The following is a 19,173-nucleotide window of genomic DNA, read 5'->3' as shown; positions in this document are numbered from 1 at the left end:
GCGCGTGCCGCGTGGGAAAGGCGGCGCCCGCCGGTCTCGGCCGGCCACGCCCTTCCGCCCCGCCCTCCCGGCCCCGGCCCCGCGGATTGGCGGGCGGTGTGTGTACACACACGGGCACAGGCCAATGGCGCGGGGAGGGCGCCTAACGTCACGCGGCGCGGCGGCCAATGGGCGCTCCCGGCCGGCAGACGCCGCCAAGCTTGTGCGGGGGAGCAGGACCGGGCAGCGCTTGGCGCGGGGCGGGCGCGGGGGGGCGGCGGGGCCCGGCCGGGGGCGCTGCGGGTGCTGCTGCCGCCACGCACTGGGGGCCACCGGGGGGTCCCGGCTCCGGGGGCTCCTCGCCAGCGGCGAGCGCGCGGCACCGGCCCGGCCGAGAGGCGTCGGCGGCGCGGCTGGATCGCTCCTTGCCGCGGCGGCTGCCAAGGGACCGTCGCCGTCTCGTCGCCTCAGCGCCGCTGTCTGGGCCCGGCCCGCGCCGCCGCCCGCCTTACCTTTCGTCCCTGGCCAGGCCTGCGGGTGAGCGGGGAACGGGGTGCGGGTGTGGGGGGGAAGGGCAGCGCCTTTTCTTCAGCGATCAGCGGCCGCCGTCCCCCCTGTGCCCCGAGCGGCGCGGTCCCGCCGGCCCTGCCGCCCCCTCCCCGGTGCCGCCGGACAGCGCGGTCTCGTTCACCTCCCGGTGCCTCACGCCGGGCGGGCGCCTCGGGAAGGCGGGAGCCGGTGCCCGACACCTGCGGGCGGGCCCGGGCGGCGGTGACAGCCGGGGCGCCTCCTCCATTGTGGGGAGCGCTGGCGCGGCGGGGCTGGGCCGCGGCGGGGCTGTGCGGGCTGCGGAGCGAGCGGCGGCCCGGCCCCGGAGCGGGAAGGCACCGGCCGAGCTCCCGGCCCTGCTCAGTGGCGCTTGAACTTCGTGTCGGGGCGGTTCTCACCCGCGGGTCTTATCGGGAGAGGGTCAGTCCGGCACAACAACAACAAAACTTCCCTGCCTGCCTCTTCCTGGGAGTTACAGGCCTGGCCGGGCTTCCAGCTGTAAAGGGTTCAGCGGCAGAGGTGAACCCAGTGTGAACACCGTCTGTTGAAGCTGAGAATATAAACAATAGAAGGAAAATACGGAATAAGCAAACTTCCTTGAAATGTGGAAGAAAACCGCAAATGAGAGCATGCTCCCTCATTGAGTAAAGGGGGGACGCCGAGCCGTGTGTCACAGCTTATGCTGTTCTCCCCTGGAGAAAGGACTTCTGGTTTCATTTTCTCTATAAATTCTTGATTTGACAGAGAAAATTAATAGTTTTTATTGATATGATATAGTATGTTAGGTAAAAATTTTTTACAAATTATTTCTTGGTCAGTTTTCATAATTCTGAAAGCGGTTCAATTTTTTTTTTGACTTTTCATTAATATGGCTCACAGTGACTTTTTTTTCAACTATTATCACTCCTGTAGCTTAATTATGTTGGCAGAAGATAGTAAAATGCTGGAGGTTGTGTGGTGCTGTAACAAATTGCAACTTGATACAATCTTTGATTCAAAAATAATGCTATGCTGTTGAAAATGGATGCTGTTAAAAACAAAATTAATAAATTTTCTCTATTCATTTACCCTTCCCAAATTAACTTCAGTTCTTTTGATTATGTTATATCCTAGCATACACAAAAAAGTATAATGTATAATGGCAAAGACTGAGAGGACTAGTGTTACAGGGCAAATACAGAACTGTGTTTCACAGTCCATATTTATGCCAGTGCTTATATACATGTGTTTTTTACGCAGTGAAGTACTGAATTTCAGGAACTTGTGTTCAAAGTAACATGTAGGATGTTAAATATAGCACTTTGAAAAAAACATGGAGGACTAAGGAGAAGTTTGCATTACAGAAAAGAAAAGATTTGGAAAGAGAAATGATCAAGAGAAAAAAAAGTCAAGTTTTTTTTTCCTTTGCAGTTTCTTATTGTGAAGCGAGTCTAATGCCTCTAGAAGAGGACAGAATAATAGGTCAAATGATTTAGTTCTATACTAGGAGAAAAAATGAAAATTATTAAATATTAAGAAGATTGTCTCATGGTTGAATTTGAGAGTGATCTTATATTACTGTTATATTATTTTAACCATTTCATCTTTGAACAAAAATCACTACTGCAGCATAGCAAAAAGAAACCATTTGACTTGTACTATTTTAATACAATTAATTTTACAGAAGACACACCAGTGAGAGGAATGCTCTTAATTGCTGCAGAGGGTTCTGACTGGCAGCCTCACTTTACAAAGTGGGAAGGTACAGTTTTCAGATCGACATCTCTCCATCTCTCTCGGCAGCAGCTCTCCAGTGTAAAAGGCACAGGGCAAGCAATCCAGCTGGGCAAGAGCAGTGCTGTTCTGCAAGGAATGTCAGTAGTAAAAGAGAATTCCTTATCTTTGTCTGTTCTAGTCTATGATGGACAGCACTGTAAAGACCTCTGGTGCATCTGGACACACTTCCTGAACAGTTGTGAGCACCTTCCCAGTGAAGATCTTTCAGTAGCTTTGGCTAAAATTGTTATAGATTTAGTGAAGAAACAGGGACCAAAATTCCAGCATTACATCCTCTTCAAGGGTATATGATGTTACTTGGTTTAGATGTGCATACCTTGTCACTGTGCCTTTGAAAGCTGAATGTGAATCTCTAAATACAGTGTAAGAGTAGTGACTTGCATAGTATGGAGGAAGCTGCTGCAGCCCATCTTATGTAGACAGAAATATTTAAATTTCATCACCCTAATGTGGAGCAGAATGAGTTCTAGTTATAGCCAGTCTAATTCAGTTCTTGAAATTGCACTTCTTCTAGTGTGCTACCTTAAAATAATGTTCTTAGGGCTGTCTCTAATAAGTGATAATTCTTAAATTGTTTACTTTTTCATTTTTTGAGTGTAATGGTACAAGACTTTCTCCACTACTTTTCCAATTACATTCACAGTATGTGACTCTTAATGAACCAACAATGAATCTTAAAATAAGGAAAATCAGCTGTCTGATCTGATGCAAGGAAATACACTTGTGGATTTTTTTGTGCATAAAGCAAAGAAACCACTGGAATCAGATGGGTTTATCACAAAACTTGACGTATTAGGTGAAAAACAATCCCAATGTCTTGGTGTAGTAATAGCGCACATATCCTGGTGGAGCTCAGAGTGCAAATGCCTGTGGCAGGATCTGAGAATCCAGGGATATTCAAGGAAATATTGTAAAAGGTGCAGGTGTGGTAGGGAGTGACAGTTTTGTAACAACTTCCTGGATTGATTCTTTGTGTGTTTTGTAACATCCAGTGTTAGAATAAAATTAATTATTTTTCCCCCCATTATTTGATTTGTAAACTATGACTCTTCTGCAAGAATCTGAGGCAGTAGTAAGTGATCTTACTTTCATAGTTTCCTTAAAGGAACTCCTTTGCTCGTTGGTCTGATTTCCTGTGTGTAGTGATAGTTTCCAATAAAGGGCTTTACAGAATGTTCAATCTTACTTTTATTCTTCAATATTCTTCTTACTTTTATTTTTCAATATTTATAGTATAAAAATCAATCGAAGCAAGTCAAACTGCAGGCCTACAATAGTTCAGTTTGCAAGACTATTATATATGTTAATATATTGTCATATACATTAATGGAACTGTAACAAAAGCACAGCTTATTGGAATATCATACTTCTAGTGAAATACAGAACAGTAATTAAATGAAAAGAGATGATGTTTGAAAATAATTTGAGGTCCATCTATTCACTTAATGCTGTTGAAGAAATTCTTTGCCTTTCAGAACATGGTTTGCAAAATCCACAGCCTACTGTGAAGTTTTTGAGGGTATTTGTCTTTACTCAACTCTGAGGTAACTTCTAGATTTTTGTAGCACTGACTTGGTGAAAAATAATGCTTTAGCCAGCTCACATCCAGTATTGTCTGTCACTATGGAGCCTGGAACCAAACTGGGAAAAGATGAGCGCTTGGTTTTGTTAGTATGCTTGGTTGTGAACTGCAGCAATTCAGGTGTTGGCACAATTTCATTCCTTCTGACTTGATGATGTTTTAAAAAGAAATTTTTAAAATTTCTTGATTTTTGGTAACTTCCCAAATCATTTAAGCATGATAAAAAGGGGTTTCTTTAGAGGTATCTTTGAAGGCATTATCCAGAATTGTCACAGCACTGGGATCTTCCTTTGTTACAGTCTATAGGACATTTGACTGACATGAACAGCCAGGTTTTTTACGAAAGTTCTAAACTTGCTATTAGTTAACAAGACCTGTAGACATAATCCACTTTATAAAGGTGATGTTGTTTTGACTGGTTTTGTGTTATTTCAGTCAGTAGGATGTGCCTTGACCACTGGGTTTTACACAGACAGTGCTCAGAGAAACCACTGATGGTAGCTGAGACTGTACTTCTGTTCCTTGATTCTTTGCTAACGGCCAGTGGAGTGCCTGTGTCCAAAACATGGAATTTCTGTTAGTGTCTATGGACCAAAATCCATTTGTGAATGGAATTCTGGTCTTGCAGCTTAATTAGTTTTTTCCTGTGAGCTTTGAGTATGCTCCTCGGTTTGGCAAGGCAGGTTTCTCCTGTTCCTTCAGGTTCCTGTTGCAGCCAGATTTGTGTTGGTTTGGGTGGTAATAGCAAATGATTCAGTTGTGGCTTACAACCTCTTTAGTACTTTTGTTCAGTAGAGTCTCTCACTGACCTCTGTTGGGTGAGTATAACATCTGGCTGGGTGTATGGGAAGGTTAATTTTATAGGAATTCATAATCTATTTAGCCATGGGTGGTGTGAGCAAAAGTGTTCTGTGTGAGTAAGGGCCCATTTTAATTTACTGTTATCTTATTACAAATTTCAGGGAGGAAAAAAAAAGAAAAATAAGGTCAGAAAGAAATTAGCAGGTTGCAACAGGTACCCACTGTCTTTAAGGCTGTGAACTTTTAGTTGTATAGAGGAATTCTTCAGCATGGTAGTAAATATTATGATGCTATTTGTGGGAATTAAAGCCAATATATCAGTAGTTGCTTATTAAAGCTTGTGAATGTCAATGCATTGACATACTAAAAGTCACTTTTGCACTGTAATGGTCATCCAAGAATGTATGATGGTAACATGACCAGCAATTATGGATGAGATTAGAAACTGCAAGTGAAAGTGAGTTTATGTCCTCAGAGTGAAATAAGAAACCTGTGTGTGCATGGGCTCTCCATTTCTTGGAAGGAAGTTAGGTAACTTCCTTTTGTTATAAACTTGACCTTGAGATTTGAGAAATGTGAGAAATATATTTCTGTTCTCTTAAAGGTGCAATCAAGTTATTGTATACTTCATTTTATTTAAAATTCAACTTAAAATTGCTAGTACATTCAAACATTTTTTTTAGATCAATAACTTCATACGTACAACTGATACAATTTCAAGCTGTGTATTGACTTGGTAAAATAGCAGACTTCTGCTCTCTGTCAAAAGCAAATTATTCATCCTACTTCTTTCTGTATAAGAAATAGAGGAAGCTGTCGTCTGGAGACAAAAATATTCCCCTTCCTAGTGGATTTTTGAAGCATGCACACACCCTAGTGAACTCTTCAAAAGCGTGTAGTAGTCTTTATATGAACAAACCATATCCAACCTTTTGTCACATTTCAATCAATAAGTAAATTTTGAGGGATCATGGTGGGGTTCTGAAAACCAGATTTAACTGGTCAATCAGTGGTCAAATCTCGAGGGTTAGTCCTGTCCTGTGCACAGGTCTCGGTGGCCCTTGGAGCTGTCAGGGGTGGCAGCTTATGGAAAACTTCCTTCTACCCCCTTTCAGCCCCACTGCTGGAATTCTGACAGTATTAGAACTGGACTGGCTCATGAGGGGATCAGGTAGGAATTTGGGCTGTTGAGAGTGTGCAGCACTGGGAAGGAGTGTAAAGTGGAAGAAGTGGGTAAAAGTGGTAGATCCCATTTAGCAATCCAGGAGTGGGATCTCAGAGCAGTGCAATGTATTTCATGGAATTGTGTCTTTTAGGTAATTCTGTGTGCTAGAATCAGTATTTGTGAGCTTGTGCATCACCAGAAAAATACCTTTTTGCCTTTGTACCAAATTATAATTAGAAAAGTATGTAATTTTTTTGGTAACCTTTACCCTTACACCTTACAGTGAACACTGTCATAATCTTCAACCCATGCAAGAGTAAATACTCGCTTTAAACTAGAGCAAAGCTCCCAGCAAACTATAAGGAAAATGGAAGAAATAGCTACCAGGTCTTCATCATCAAGTTTTTTGTCGCAATATAACTTGTTGATCTTTAGTTAAATGAAAATGTAAAATTATCTTCAGTTCATTGGATGTTAAGATCCTTCCAGCTGTGAGGTGTAGCCAGAAGTATATCTCAACAGTGTGATTAATTTTTCCATATATTAGTCAATGCACCAATAATTCTGGAAATGTTAAAATCTTAAAACTAAAACTTATAAGACCAGATTAATATCTAGAGCATTCTGTGATGTATCATACAGTGTATGAGCTGGTGGATAGCAAGAAGCTGGTGTGAAGTCTCAGTCAAAAAGATGCTGTTTTCAGCTGAGCTTGATTGAAAGAGGAGCCAGTGTATTCTCGGCAATGCAAAAAGACCATCTTACCAAGGTATTTACAGTCATCACATAGATCACTAAATATTTTTCAAATGTCAATCCATTGTGAAAATGAAATTTCTTAAGGCAGAAATGCATTTGTGAAAAAGTGTGCTGTTTATTCTGAAAAGAAGTTGTGCCTCTTAGCACTGAAGCAGCAGACTCCCAAATGTTGTGCTCTGTGTAGGAGTCAGCTATGGGCTAGAACCCCAGAGAGAGAATAAAAAATGAGCTTACAGAATAGATTCTCAGCTTAAAAAAACCTGCAGCTAAATTTCTGTTAATTCCAGATGTATCTTTGTGGTGATAAAAGTTGCCTATAAAAGTCAAAGACATTTTAGATCATGCTTTAAGTGATGCATGAATGTTACCCACTGTTCTGATGTCAGATGAATGGCAGTAAGCTGGTTTGGGGAATTAAAAGAGCCTGCAAATGTTCAAGTACTTGGGAATTATTCCACATGTTTAATGTAAAATTCTTCTTATTTGGACAATAAGAGACATGCTTCACCTTGTTGATTTTGAAAAAAGCCATGGGTGCTGCCCTTTTTCTTAGATATATGTAGTTTAGTGCTGGTACTGGCATTGAGTGTGTCTGAGAACATGCCTAAGAAACCAATTCCCTTGAGGGAAGTAGCATCCAGTTCCAGGCTCTTGGAACTGGGGACCCAGCACTGTTGGGACTGGAGAAGCAGCAGGATGTGAGGGTCAGCAGTGCAGTTAAATGAATGGAGACTTTGAATGCTTTCACCTACAAGAGACTTTGAATCCAGCTTTGGCTTTTCTTCTCATGTCATGTGTTGTTCTCACTCAGACCTGTCTTCATCCCTGGGATTCAGGATATTCAGTAGCCTCTGTCAGCAGTGCTTTGCTAATCATGTATAGATGTCATATAATACATGTCATATAATATGTACGTTGGTAGTAATATAATAGGTACAGCAGTGAGTAAATACAGCAAAGAGTGGGAGTAATGGGGATGTAGCATTTGGGAGTCCGAGGGTACTGAATGGGATCCGATTAATTTGTTGCCTCAGTATTTGCAACATGAAGTCCATGAGGGGACTTTTGCTTTTAGCAAACCACACAAGTTGGTGGTTCTCCCTCATGGAGCTGAAGTGCTACAGTTTATACTCATTGAACGTGAACGAATTTCTCCTCTGTTTTTCCGGGTTCTTTGTGCAGTGTAAACTTGAATCATAATTACTGCTGTTGCCGGGAGGTGTCAGTTGCTTTTTAATGCTGATACATTGGCATTTTGCTCTATCATAACTACATCACGAGATCTTCACTTTCAAATTAGGTTCAGGTAGTTTCATCTTTCATTTCCATCTTGGTTTAAAGCAGTCATCTTCATTTCCTTTTTGTGTCATATAGCTGGGAGAACTTCTGTTCTTTGGATTCGTAGTCTGCAGCCTTTTAAGACAAGTAAAGGTAATTAAACAGTGACACTTTTAAAATGAGTACTCTTCTCAAATAATTTTATTTTATAAAAAGCTCATAATATCATTCAGTGGTCAAGTTACTTAGATTTCCTTTTTTCAGTCTCTCTGATCACTTTGTCTATTATCTACTAGGACTTTATTGAAGGAATACAGTTGCTCACAGTAAAAGCTGGGAAAATAAGTTCTTATACCTGCCAGACCTTTGTCATACATATCATGGTGGGAGTTCCTTTCAAATGCTTCCTTAGACCTATTTTCTAATGTTATTTTCAAAATGAAAATTACTGTGTGACAGCTGAAGGTGGTGACTTATTTCCCATCCTGTGCCTGTGACTTATTGAATAAATACCTTGGCTGGCTTTTTGGAAGAGCTTCATTGAGTGACAAACTGGATTTTATATGGCATTCCTGTCTCTTTTTTTTTTTTTTTTAATCTCAATTTTTTCAAAAAGGAGTTAGATATTGAAACATTTTTTAGGAATGATCTGGAGAAACACTTCCTGAGAGCAGGTGGATTTCTGATAAGTACTTAGTAATTTTGAAATTTTACTGATCTGAAAACTGAGATACGCTGAAGCAGCATATGTGTAACAGGTGGTCTAAGCCATGTAGATGCTGTGCATAAATTAGTGACTTAAAACTGAGCCTGTGCTGATTAATGAGGAGTTGTTTTGTTACTGCTGTCTTCTGAAATCAGTCTTGTAATAGTTGAAAGTTAGTACTATGGAGAGGCATATGAAGAGCATAAATTACTTTCTTGTGGAAAGGCTGGTGTTATACAGGTTTCTTTTTCTTGAAACTCATCACAGTTTGTTCTTACCTGACCCTGCTACTTGTAATAATTTTCACTTTGCAATACTGTTTATCAAGTAAATGAAAAGAAGTGCTCCTTAGTGGTGATAAAAATCATTCCAGTATACTAAAATATCTTTTTTATTTTTCATGTGTTCTGTAAAGACTTTTCATCATAACAATGTAGGTGATTGTCCAATAGTAGTCTTCATTTGAAGATGTTTAGTACTGATGTAATATTACATAAATGACACTTTCTGTTGGGAACCGACCTCTGGCACTGAGGAGGATCTTTGCATGGTGCTGGTCTGGGTGAAAGTGTGACTTGAAGTACTGATAAAATTTTAGAAGAGAAATTGGGGTAAGTTGGGTAAAGCAGAGAACAGACTTTTATATTGTCTTCTGGGGTAATTTAAAAATAAGGCTTTAGACAATAGAAAATAAACATAAGAAGGAATACAATGTTATTCTGCAGATAACTGTTTTCTGTTTTGCACTGTTTGTTGCAGTGGGATTCAGATTCAGAACCACCAAAACTTCAGAATAGAACCTTTTTAGCTTTTAACGTGTAGTGAGATTAGGTACAGATAAAACTCCTATACTGCATTGCTGTAACTAGAGCTTGATTACCTGGGCTTTTGTAAATTTAATGCTCAAACTGGCTTTTTAATGTCAGTGGCATAAGTGGTTAGGAAGTATGTTCTAGAAGAAGCTACAGCTCAGAGTTTACAAAGTCACTTTGGTTGGTTCTTTGTACTGTACTATATATGACCAAAAGGCAAACTTAGGGGAGTCATTGTAAACCAAGGCTTAGCTTATGAAGGGACAAACAAAGTTCAAATAAAGCAATCTTTGTGTCTCGTGTGCTCTGGGCTCTGAACCTGCCTTTATGCAGCTTTGCTTCAGTAGAAACCAGCTAAAGAAGAAAAAATGTTGAGTTTTATGTTTTTCTGTCTGTGTGGTGCAAGCACGTACAGCAACTGGGGATGAAGAAAATCTCCATTTTGAGGCCATCTGTGTTGGTTCTTTTGTCTGAACCTGACAAGAGGTCATGGCAGATGGTGGGGTCACAAAGTCTGGCTCCTCAGGCTTGACAAAATGTGTTCATAAAGCTGGAAGAATACCAACTGTTCTTACTGGCTCAAGAGCATTGTGGAAAAGGACTGTAATAGTTTATGGACAATACCTTCTGGATCACTAAGCTTGACAGCAAATAACTTGTCAAAGATGAACGTAGTTTGCTTATCTGTAAATGAGTTAAAACTGCTTAGCAATTATGTTCTTAACAACATTTTATTTGAATAAATTACTTGTAAAGCCTCTTAAAGGAAGAGAGGGAGGTCAGACTGCAACATGAATTTTGGCCGGAGCTACAGATGATGTATTTGGAGAGTTCATCTGCAAGGGTCAGAATGTCAAAAAAAAACAAAAACAGGCACAAAGATCATAATTTCCAGATGCATTGCAAGGATTCAGTATTTGCTCTTTGCCATGACCTCTCTAGCTTTATGGCTTCAGATATCAGGATTACTGCCAGATCCAGTTGCCCCTTTCCCCAGGATGGCAATAGATACCTCTTCATAGTATCTTCTCTGAAGCCAGAGAGAAATTTGTATTATTTTCTTTGATGTCTTGTGGTGAAACTAAAATGTACAAGTTTTCACAGGAGTATGTCTTAGTAAAGTTGTGTGGTGTTCACATGCTGGAGTAACTGCTTAATTATATGTGCAATAAAGGGAGGCACTAAGGAAGATAAGTGCAACTCAGTCAACAGGAAGTGGAGGACATCTCTACTTTGAATAAAATGGTTTTCCCCTAACAGTTCAATTGATGTGTGAATAAACCAAGAAATGTATAGAAACAGCCTAGAATTTAAAATTCTCCTGGGTTATCCGAAACTACTAAAGCAGTGATGGATTGTGATGGTAGAGTTCCTCATTACTTACACACACTACTGAAACCACCCCTGGCACTTTTCTGAAGGGAGGTGAAGACACTGGCCATTCTTCATTCGAACTTCACATAGGTTAAAATACAGAGGAAATGGCATGAATTGCGCCCTACTCTAGTAGCTGGTGAGTTGTGTTGTAAATGGTCATGACTCTTCTTTGATAAGTAGTTTAGGTACCTTCCTAATTTTACTGAATTGATTCCACACTTCAAAGTGTGAACAGTTCTCTCTCTTTTATTCATCTTATTCATCTGTCTTTTGCAGTTCATTTTTTAACTGCAAGTAGTACTTATAAAGTACTTTCAAGGTACCTAAACACTTTGTCAAGTTAATTCTATCTTTAAAATGGTTTGTACTGACAGCATGGATTTGTAACTTTTATTTTCTGTAAGACTTTCATTTAAAAAAGCTTTCTGGAAGCTTTCATTTAAAAAATAAGTCACTTTATTTTTTGGTATACCAAAATTTTTTATCTTTTCCTGGAATTCTAATATTGTAATGCTAACTACACAGGTTTAATAAAAAAACATGAAAATATTTTAAAAATGAGTTAGAGCTTAATTGTTTTTTTCTTGCATGTTTCATAAAAATTTTGAGTGTTTTCTGTATATTTACATTTCATTAAAAGCCTTCTCTATTGTTGGTGGCATGAGACAGTGGAGAGAAGTAATTCACTTCCATTTTTAAAGTCGATCTTCATTAAGTGCGGAAGATTGCGCCGTTTTAATTACAAAACTTTAGTATTGATATAAGATGGTTTGCTAGCACATTAATGTAGTCAGGCCTTTATGTAAGTTGGGCCTTTATATATAGGATTTCATCTCTGCCTGTTCCAAGCAATGAACATTTTTAGTATCTCTGCAGAACCAGACTACTTTGGTGATTATTTTATTGGAGCTTGGGTTTCAACTAAGGTGTTTCATTAACTTTCTTACAGGATGTTCATCTTAAAGATTCTGTGAAGATGAAAAGTGGTGTCTTATGGCTTTTTGAAATATAAAGCAATACTGTCTGACATGACGGCAAAAAATGTAAGTATAACTGTTCAACATGTGCTACTTTTCATATTGGCATTCTGCCAGTCACTTCTGACTTCCAGAATTGTGTGGACAAATATAAGAAATCAATCACAAAGACCTTCAAATTCAGAGATCTTGTCTGATTTTTGTATACCCCATCATCTTCTGCAGTATTTTGATAAATTTAAACTGGTTAGAAGCTCTTTAAGCAGGTGGCATTTATTCATCTGTGGGTCAGGTTGATAACTGAGGCAATGCTTTATGCTGTTTCCATATTGATCTTTTCAGGTCCCTTCTAACCTGAGATATTCTGTGAGTCAGTGATTCCTCTAACATTTTTCTTCAAACTTACGTGAAAGCTGCACATTTGTTGAATCTTTTCACCTTTGCACCTCTGTAAAATCCGTCTACTGAGTCTGAGTCTCAGATCTCAAGAAAGAATAGAAAGACTGCATATTATTTTGCTACTGTTGGTAATTCTTGGTTTCTGGAAGACTGAAGGCCTTCTTGTTTCTTTGCTTGCTCATTAACCAGCCTGTAGTGCTGTCTCAAGGCTCTATATATGACTTCTCTATCCCAAGTTCTGAGGAAGCTTATGAAAAGTCTTAACATCCTGACCTTAATTTTCTGCCTAATTAGCTGTGCTTCCTGAGGTAGACAGCTTGTGTAGAGAACAGTTCTGATTAATCCTGGTGATGGGTGAATTGAGTATGACTTTGAGATGTGGGCAATTTGGCTGTTGACTGCCTTTGACAGGGCATCCTGCATTCTAGGTAAATCTGAGTGGGTTTAGGAACCAACACCAAAGAAGCACCTGCAATAAAAGTGCAGCTAGCCTAGGATTGTGCTCTGCTCAGTAACTGCAAAAGCTTTTGTGCATATTGGGTTAGATTGGTGCCAATGACATAGTTTGGTTAAATTAATTCTCAAGTGTTGGAAATTTCTGTTTGCTTTATTAATAGCTTCATTTGGTGTGTAGTTCTAAGCTTTGAGGTGTCTTATATCTCACTTGTATCTGATTCAAGCTTACCAAGACATAAAATAAACTGATGTCTATATTCTATGTAGACATATACATTCTATATAGTCTTTATATAAGCCCTTTGCTTATTATTTCATAGGTCGTATTCAGCTCTAGTATAAACAAGTAATTCTACTGATGTATGTGGGACAGCTGCACAAATCCAGGTCATTTGTGGCTTTGACCTTTTGTTCAATGCAGTCAAAGGATAAATATCAATCCAAATAAAATCCATGGAGTGTTGTGTAATAGTCATAGAGTGCTATGGGTTGGAAGGAATTTCAGGAGGCCATCTACTCTGGTGCTTTGTGTAAAGCACTTTGACACTGGGACCCAGTTGCTCGGTGCTTTGTTCATCAGGGCTTTGAGTTTTGAAAATCTCTGAGGACAGATATGACATTCAGTCTGGGTAACCTATTCTTGTGCTGAATATAGAAATGTAATTTTGCTGTTTACTTCAGCACAATGCTGTAGTTACTTTAGAGAAGAAATATTTTATTGGTATGCATGCTTTGAGATTTTGCATATCAAACGCATGCTAGTCAGATACCTAATATTTATGGGTTTATTTTTAAAAAATCAGCTACTGTGGTGCAGATAAATGTAGGACTGTGTTCTCATATTTACCTCTTCATATGGTGGTCATATGCTTTGTGTCCTTATTGGTAGCACTTCTTAGGGTTTTCCCAACCTTGGTTACTCAGAATTGCACACTCAGGGCAATAATGCCATCCCTGGTGTTTCCTAATGCTGTTAGAAGGCCATAATGCTTCTGGATTTGCAGAGTTGCAGGGTTTAGATTCTGTGTATGCCTGGGGGTTTCTGCAGCTCCAAACCTGTTTCAAATGTAAGGTTAGTATTTGTTACAGTATCAGAAATGGTTTAGTGATCTGCAGAAAGAGTTGAGGGAGAGAGCTTCTTTGTGAGGGTACTCCCATCATTTTCCTTTATGTTGAGGCATCAAGGAAAGAAAATTTTAAAATATTGGAATTTGGGTATCTTCCAGGAAACTCTTGAAGGGCATGTATCTTCTGTCAAATGTGTACAGCAGGAAGCTGCCACCTCTGCATTCTGCAATCACTGCCCGTCAGCTGGGCATGTCTGTGCTCCTGCTGCAGCACAGCCCTGTGCAGTGAGCTGTGGCTGGAATGGCTTTTCACCTTGCAAGAAGCTGTGTTGAACAACCTTCTGTTCAAGGCAGCTCATGCTTCAAGCATGTGCCAGAATGTTCCCATAGATTGAATGTGTGTGCAAGATGAATAACCTTCCCCATAGTTGTTTTTCCTTCCTAACTCTCGGAGTGTGTGGTGAGAGAATTATGCAGGCTGCGCTCACTGCTCATTTTCTTTAAATGCAGGACCCTTTCTGGTATCTGCATGCGGAATACTGTTTGTGGATAATTTGAACTTTCTTAGAAAACTAATCCAACCAAAGAAGCTATGAATAATAAAATGTTGAATAAAAGTTACAAGTTCTCTTGGAAAAGAGATGTTTATGTGCTTACCATATATATTGTACCCAGATGTAATTTAAATCTCCCTGTCCAACTGGGTTGTTTCATTCTTTACTTATATGAGAAAATGTGTTTTTTCTTGCCTGTTTTGTATCTCCTTTCTCACCGGCCCTTCAGGTAAAAAGACACTTGTATGAAAAAATGGAGAAAACAAAAAGCAAATCCTCATGGTAAATTTATTTTTAGTTTACTCAAACAAATTTTTAGTTTCAGTACTCAAAACAAATGAGTGATGTAACTTCAGCAGGTTTTTGAATGAGACTGTTAGTTTTGGTTGTGAAGTTATTTGTCAGTGCTTCTCAGAGGGTGGCTGTCTTGCCCTAGATAAGGCCAGTTAAATGGCTGTGATATTCTCCTATCACATGTCTGCATGGAAGAAAGTTTAACTGCTGATATTGGTCACGGAGACTTGCCCAGCCAAGCAGTAGAGAAGGCTGTGCTGCAAGGCAAGCTACAAGAGCTGCTCGTGGAAGTTGGCCCCATCCAAGACTCTGGCTGTGAGTTTTTTTCTTTCCCCTCACCCTGTTTGGAAACTTAGTCACCTAACAGGAAAGGCAAACAAACCTCAAAGATATTTAGTAGGTCTGCAAAGATCGTTTCTTCTTCTCCCATCGTGGCTGGATTCCTTGTGCTGCAGTTGAACAGAAGTGGGGGTCCAGCTCCTGCCATACCCAGTCCAGCTCCTGCCATGCTTAGTAATCTGGACACTGGGCCAATGTTATAAAGTAGAAATGTATGTCATGAGCAGTACAGAAAGTAACAAATGATACCAGCTAAGCATTGGACTGTTTGCCAGTGTCAGTTTAGGAGTTGTTACAGTACAAGATTCCCAAAAGCAGTGTGTGGTCTGTCTCAGATAACAATGTGGCCTGGGACTCTTGAACACTGAGATGGAATCCTATAAAGGTCTTGCTGTGCAGCAGTATCGTAACGTTGCATCACATATTGCTTCTTTTGAGGGCGTAGTTAGGATCATTCTTCTGCAAGAGAAACAAATTCCTTTAGGTCTGCCACATTTCTCACTTCAATTCTTCAAAAAGTTTTCAAGCTCTTATAAACTTAGATACAAGGATTATAAAATTTAGAATAGTGCTTGTATTTGTAAATGTGCTACTAGAACAATTGTAATGAATTTCTGTGCAAACTGAAGTTCTGTGGTTTTGTGTCATTTGGATCACTGAAGTACAAGAAACGCACAAAATCTCCCAAATACTTTGTTGCATTTCTTTCTAAATCTTTCAGAGAATTAAATGTAAAACTTAGAATTTTCATTCTGACACTGTATATGTATGTTATCTTCTGTGTTTGATTAAAACACTGATCTGAATTAATAGGGAAATCTACAGTTGTAGACCTAGAGCTGAATGTTCAATTGTGAACAAATTTCAGTGCTGTCTTTGGAGATGTTCCTTGTAGTCCTTTCTCTTGGAATGAGTTGAGGCCCTTAATCTAACGTGGTATTTATCTCTGTGGACCCCTATTCTTTCCCTGAATTGAAAATTTCTCCCGTTTGTGTTGTTCTAGTTGCTGCAGAGGCAGGCAGGGGTCCTGGGAGAAGCTGACACTGGTTTGTGTGCAGGCAGCAGAGGTGTGAGCCAGCAGTGCAGCCTCTTCCCCTTGGCTGGGCGCTGCAGCGGCCTCGCAGTGCTTTGCACTGTGCGGTTTCCAGGCTCCGCTTAAACATCTCAAGAACACATCCTCAGTGTAAGGAACTGCAGTGGCCTCTTCCCACACGAGCATTCCTTGTGCCCAAGCACAAGAGATCCTGGACTGCCATTCTTTTCCCTATGGATCTGCTACCAAACAGTGCTGAGGAGACGTTTTGCTTTGTTTTTATGTCTTCCTTCCTTTGCCCTACTCCAATCCGGGCGTTCCTGCTTGGGCCCTCCCCAGCCCCGCTGCATCACTGCTGCACCGCTGCCACCTGCTGGGAGACAGCCCGGGAGTGGGAGGGAAAATGGGACACCCCTCTTTTGGCACAGCCGCTGGGGACACCGCAGCAGCCCAAGCGCCTGTACGAGGGTCCAGCTGGGTGTGCCAGGAAGGGCAGGAAAGAGCCAGTCCGATACTGACAATGTCTGAGATAAACTGAGGAGCTGTACTGAGCGTCTCGTAGGGCTTGTTTATAGAAACACGTAACTGAGCTCATCTGGGCAGTGTTTTACAATCAGGGTAATGCAGAAACAGTTCTTACATGTCTCCTGATGGGGAAGAAATCTTGGTAGAAGTATTTTCAAGAATCTGCCACAATGCTGAGTGCAGATTTTTCCCTACAAAAATTATTTGCTGAATACAAAGTCTCTAATCAGAATTAAGAGGCTGAATGCTTATATTAGGTATTCTTTTGTCTTGTGTAGTTTATTTTAGTTAAGTAGATACTGTTTTATTTACCTAAAAATAAATGATGCTCGAACTTGAGTGTATTAAAATTCTTCAAGTGGCCCTAGCACAGGTTCCATTATTGCTACATACATCTGTAAAATTAAGCAAAACATTTGATCCTTCATCATATGATTGCCTTTATAACTTGGATAGTGGAACCCTTTGTCCCATTCATTTATGGAAGTACTCAAATTTTATAATATTTTAGAAAGAGGTTGAGATATGAGGGACTTCCCATCTCCTCCCTTCCTCATCCAGGAGCTGTGATCTTGTATTTTTCTGTACAAACTACACTTTCCTATGCTTTGTGTGCATGCCAAGGTCTGAGTTGCACTATTCTGTGTAAGATTTAATTTTTTCATGTCGCCAGTAACTTACCCTCAGTAAATCAGTCTATCTCTGAAGACTAGGGAATATATTTAGAATGCATCAATAGGTGCATCTCAGACCTGAAGACCATGCAGCTTAGGACTGAGGCAACTGGACATGGGCAGATTTCTGCTGTGTTATTGGTGGCAGCTGCTCCCTTTGACTTGGAGGCGACTGTGCCTTACACGATAATAGCCAGAACTGGCTGTTTGGATCATATGTAGTGCATGGCCAGAATATTCAGCGTGTTTCTTGATGTAACAACTTAGTTTATAAAAATAGTTTATCTTCATATATACACAGTTAATGTCCTGTATGCCTTGCCCTGAGTGTCATGTCCTTGTTAGACTCTACTCTCCATAGGACTATGATGCTTCATAATGCAGAAAGTTGCTTTCATAATATTGTTAGTTGCATATTAGAAAACATAGAAAGGTTTATCGTGTTTTAAGACTTCAAAAATGTTTTGTTCAGGTTGGTGTGACTTCCACAAATGGAGACTTGAAAGGATTTATAGATCAGAACCAGAGTCCAACAAAAGGTAAGAGAATTCTATTCAATACATACATTAAGACTTATTTCACTGCATATGGTTGATTCATATTTGGGATACTCACAATTTATATGTTCAAAATATATCTCATACATTCCCACTGGTAGTTGTTTAATACTAAATACTAATATAATACTAAATAATTAATACTAAATAATATGTTTAATACTACTGACATGTAAGTGTCAGTAGCAAAGATGGGAAAATCTTCAGAATTTCAGAGGGGAAAATAGGGGGTAGTAAAAATAATAAGAGGATAAAATAAGCTCTTTTATTCCTTCCTTGATGGTGAATAATATGCTGAATTTCCTGATTTCTGCCCCACTCTTAAAGCTCCCTGAGTTTGTTGTAGTCAAAACAACAGAGAAGGCTAAGCATCATATCATACTTCTAAATGTTCTGCACAATTTACAATAATAATTATATTTTGTCCTATTCTGTTTTATCTTAAGACTTCTCAATTAATCACTTTTGACTTAAAAACAATTTATGATCAGTCATAACAGCTATGGTATTCCAGTAAAACAAACTCCTTATCTATATTAGAAAACTCAAGGATTTTCAGTTTAGGAAATATTTCAATCAACCTTTCTAATTAAATACTGGTTTGGTGTAATCCACTGCAATAAACCAATGTATGTAGTAGCAGGAAGGTTGATTTTTGGCTCATGCCATCAAACCTAAGAGACTGAAAAAATGAGATAATCTAAACAGAAACTGGCTGGAGCTACAGTATCTTCCTAGTTTTCTAAACTTTGCAGATCATGACAAACTGGTGGAGGCCTTTGAAAACTATTTTATTGCATGTTACCCTTTGTGCTTTGTTGTTCTGTGATTGTGTTGTGATGCTAGGGAAAAAGACTAAGTGGAACATTTTCAAATAATTTCTGAAACAAGCAATTGATTTGTCCAGAAAAGAACTGAATAACTTTATAAAACATGGGTCATTAATGTTAGGAATATCCCAGTGACCCATACCCCATTCTTTATCAGATTTTGCTTCTGGGATGATGGATGCATTACCACCTTAATTTTTGTGTATTTTATAAAATGCTATGATCTAATGATTTTTGGGACTTTTTTTAACCTTGAGGTATAATTAGAAATTGTTGCCGTCTCTATTGAAATAAAACATTCACAATGGATTGCTCTTCTTAGAACATCAAATATTCCATAAAAGCTGGGGAAACTTGTACAGATACAGCCATTACCTAAGCTGTGTCTCCTACTTTCAGTCTAAAGTATCCTTTACTTCTTCTTTTGGCATGTCCATTGCTGAACTCTGGAAATTAAGGAGGGGGAAAAAGTCCAAACAGGTGTTCAAATCCACTAGCTCTTGACAGGGCTTTGTGAGCTTCCTAGTGAAGGCAGTTTGGTTTTTGTTTTTCTTTTTAGTATACATTATTTAAATTAAATAATTTGCTATAGTAAAATTAAAGGCAATTCATTGCTACATGCCTGGGCCTATTTATAATATGCCTTCCTAGTATTCTTAGACTGAAGCATGATGGATTTATGAT

The 19,173-nt window shown here is 39.7% G+C and overlaps 1 protein-coding gene across 6 annotated transcripts in view; it reads left to right on the top strand.

Annotated features, from left to right (window-relative positions):
* The first annotated feature begins 395 nt into the window (after positions 1-395).
* Positions 396-19,173, top strand: part of TFDP2 (transcription factor Dp-2) — a 52,111-nt gene continuing 33,333 nt past the window's right edge. For 4 of the 6 annotated variants that reach the window (XR_015773437.1, XM_005527061.3, XM_088060924.1 and 1 more), the window contains exons 1-3: positions 396-516; positions 11,734-11,827; positions 17,575-17,641. Coding sequence is in view for 5 of the 6 variants with exons in the window: in XM_005527061.3 (XP_005527118.1) it covers positions 11,813-11,827; positions 17,575-17,641 (82 nt within the window). In the remaining variant the exon portion in view is untranslated. The remainder of the gene's footprint in view (positions 517-11,733; positions 11,828-17,574; positions 17,642-19,173) is intronic. The other 2 variants (XM_088060922.1, XM_014256158.2) reach the window with 1 other exon arrangement.

The sequence above is a fragment of the Pseudopodoces humilis genome, chromosome 11, assembly GCF_049639895.1.
Source record: "Pseudopodoces humilis isolate 2021_Gansu_Grassland_sample_001 chromosome 11, ASM4963989v1, whole genome shotgun sequence".
NCBI lineage: Eukaryota > Metazoa > Chordata > Aves > Passeriformes > Paridae > Pseudopodoces > Pseudopodoces humilis.
Note: the sequence above shows the minus strand (reverse complement) of the source record. Positions and strands in the feature narration are given on the sequence as shown.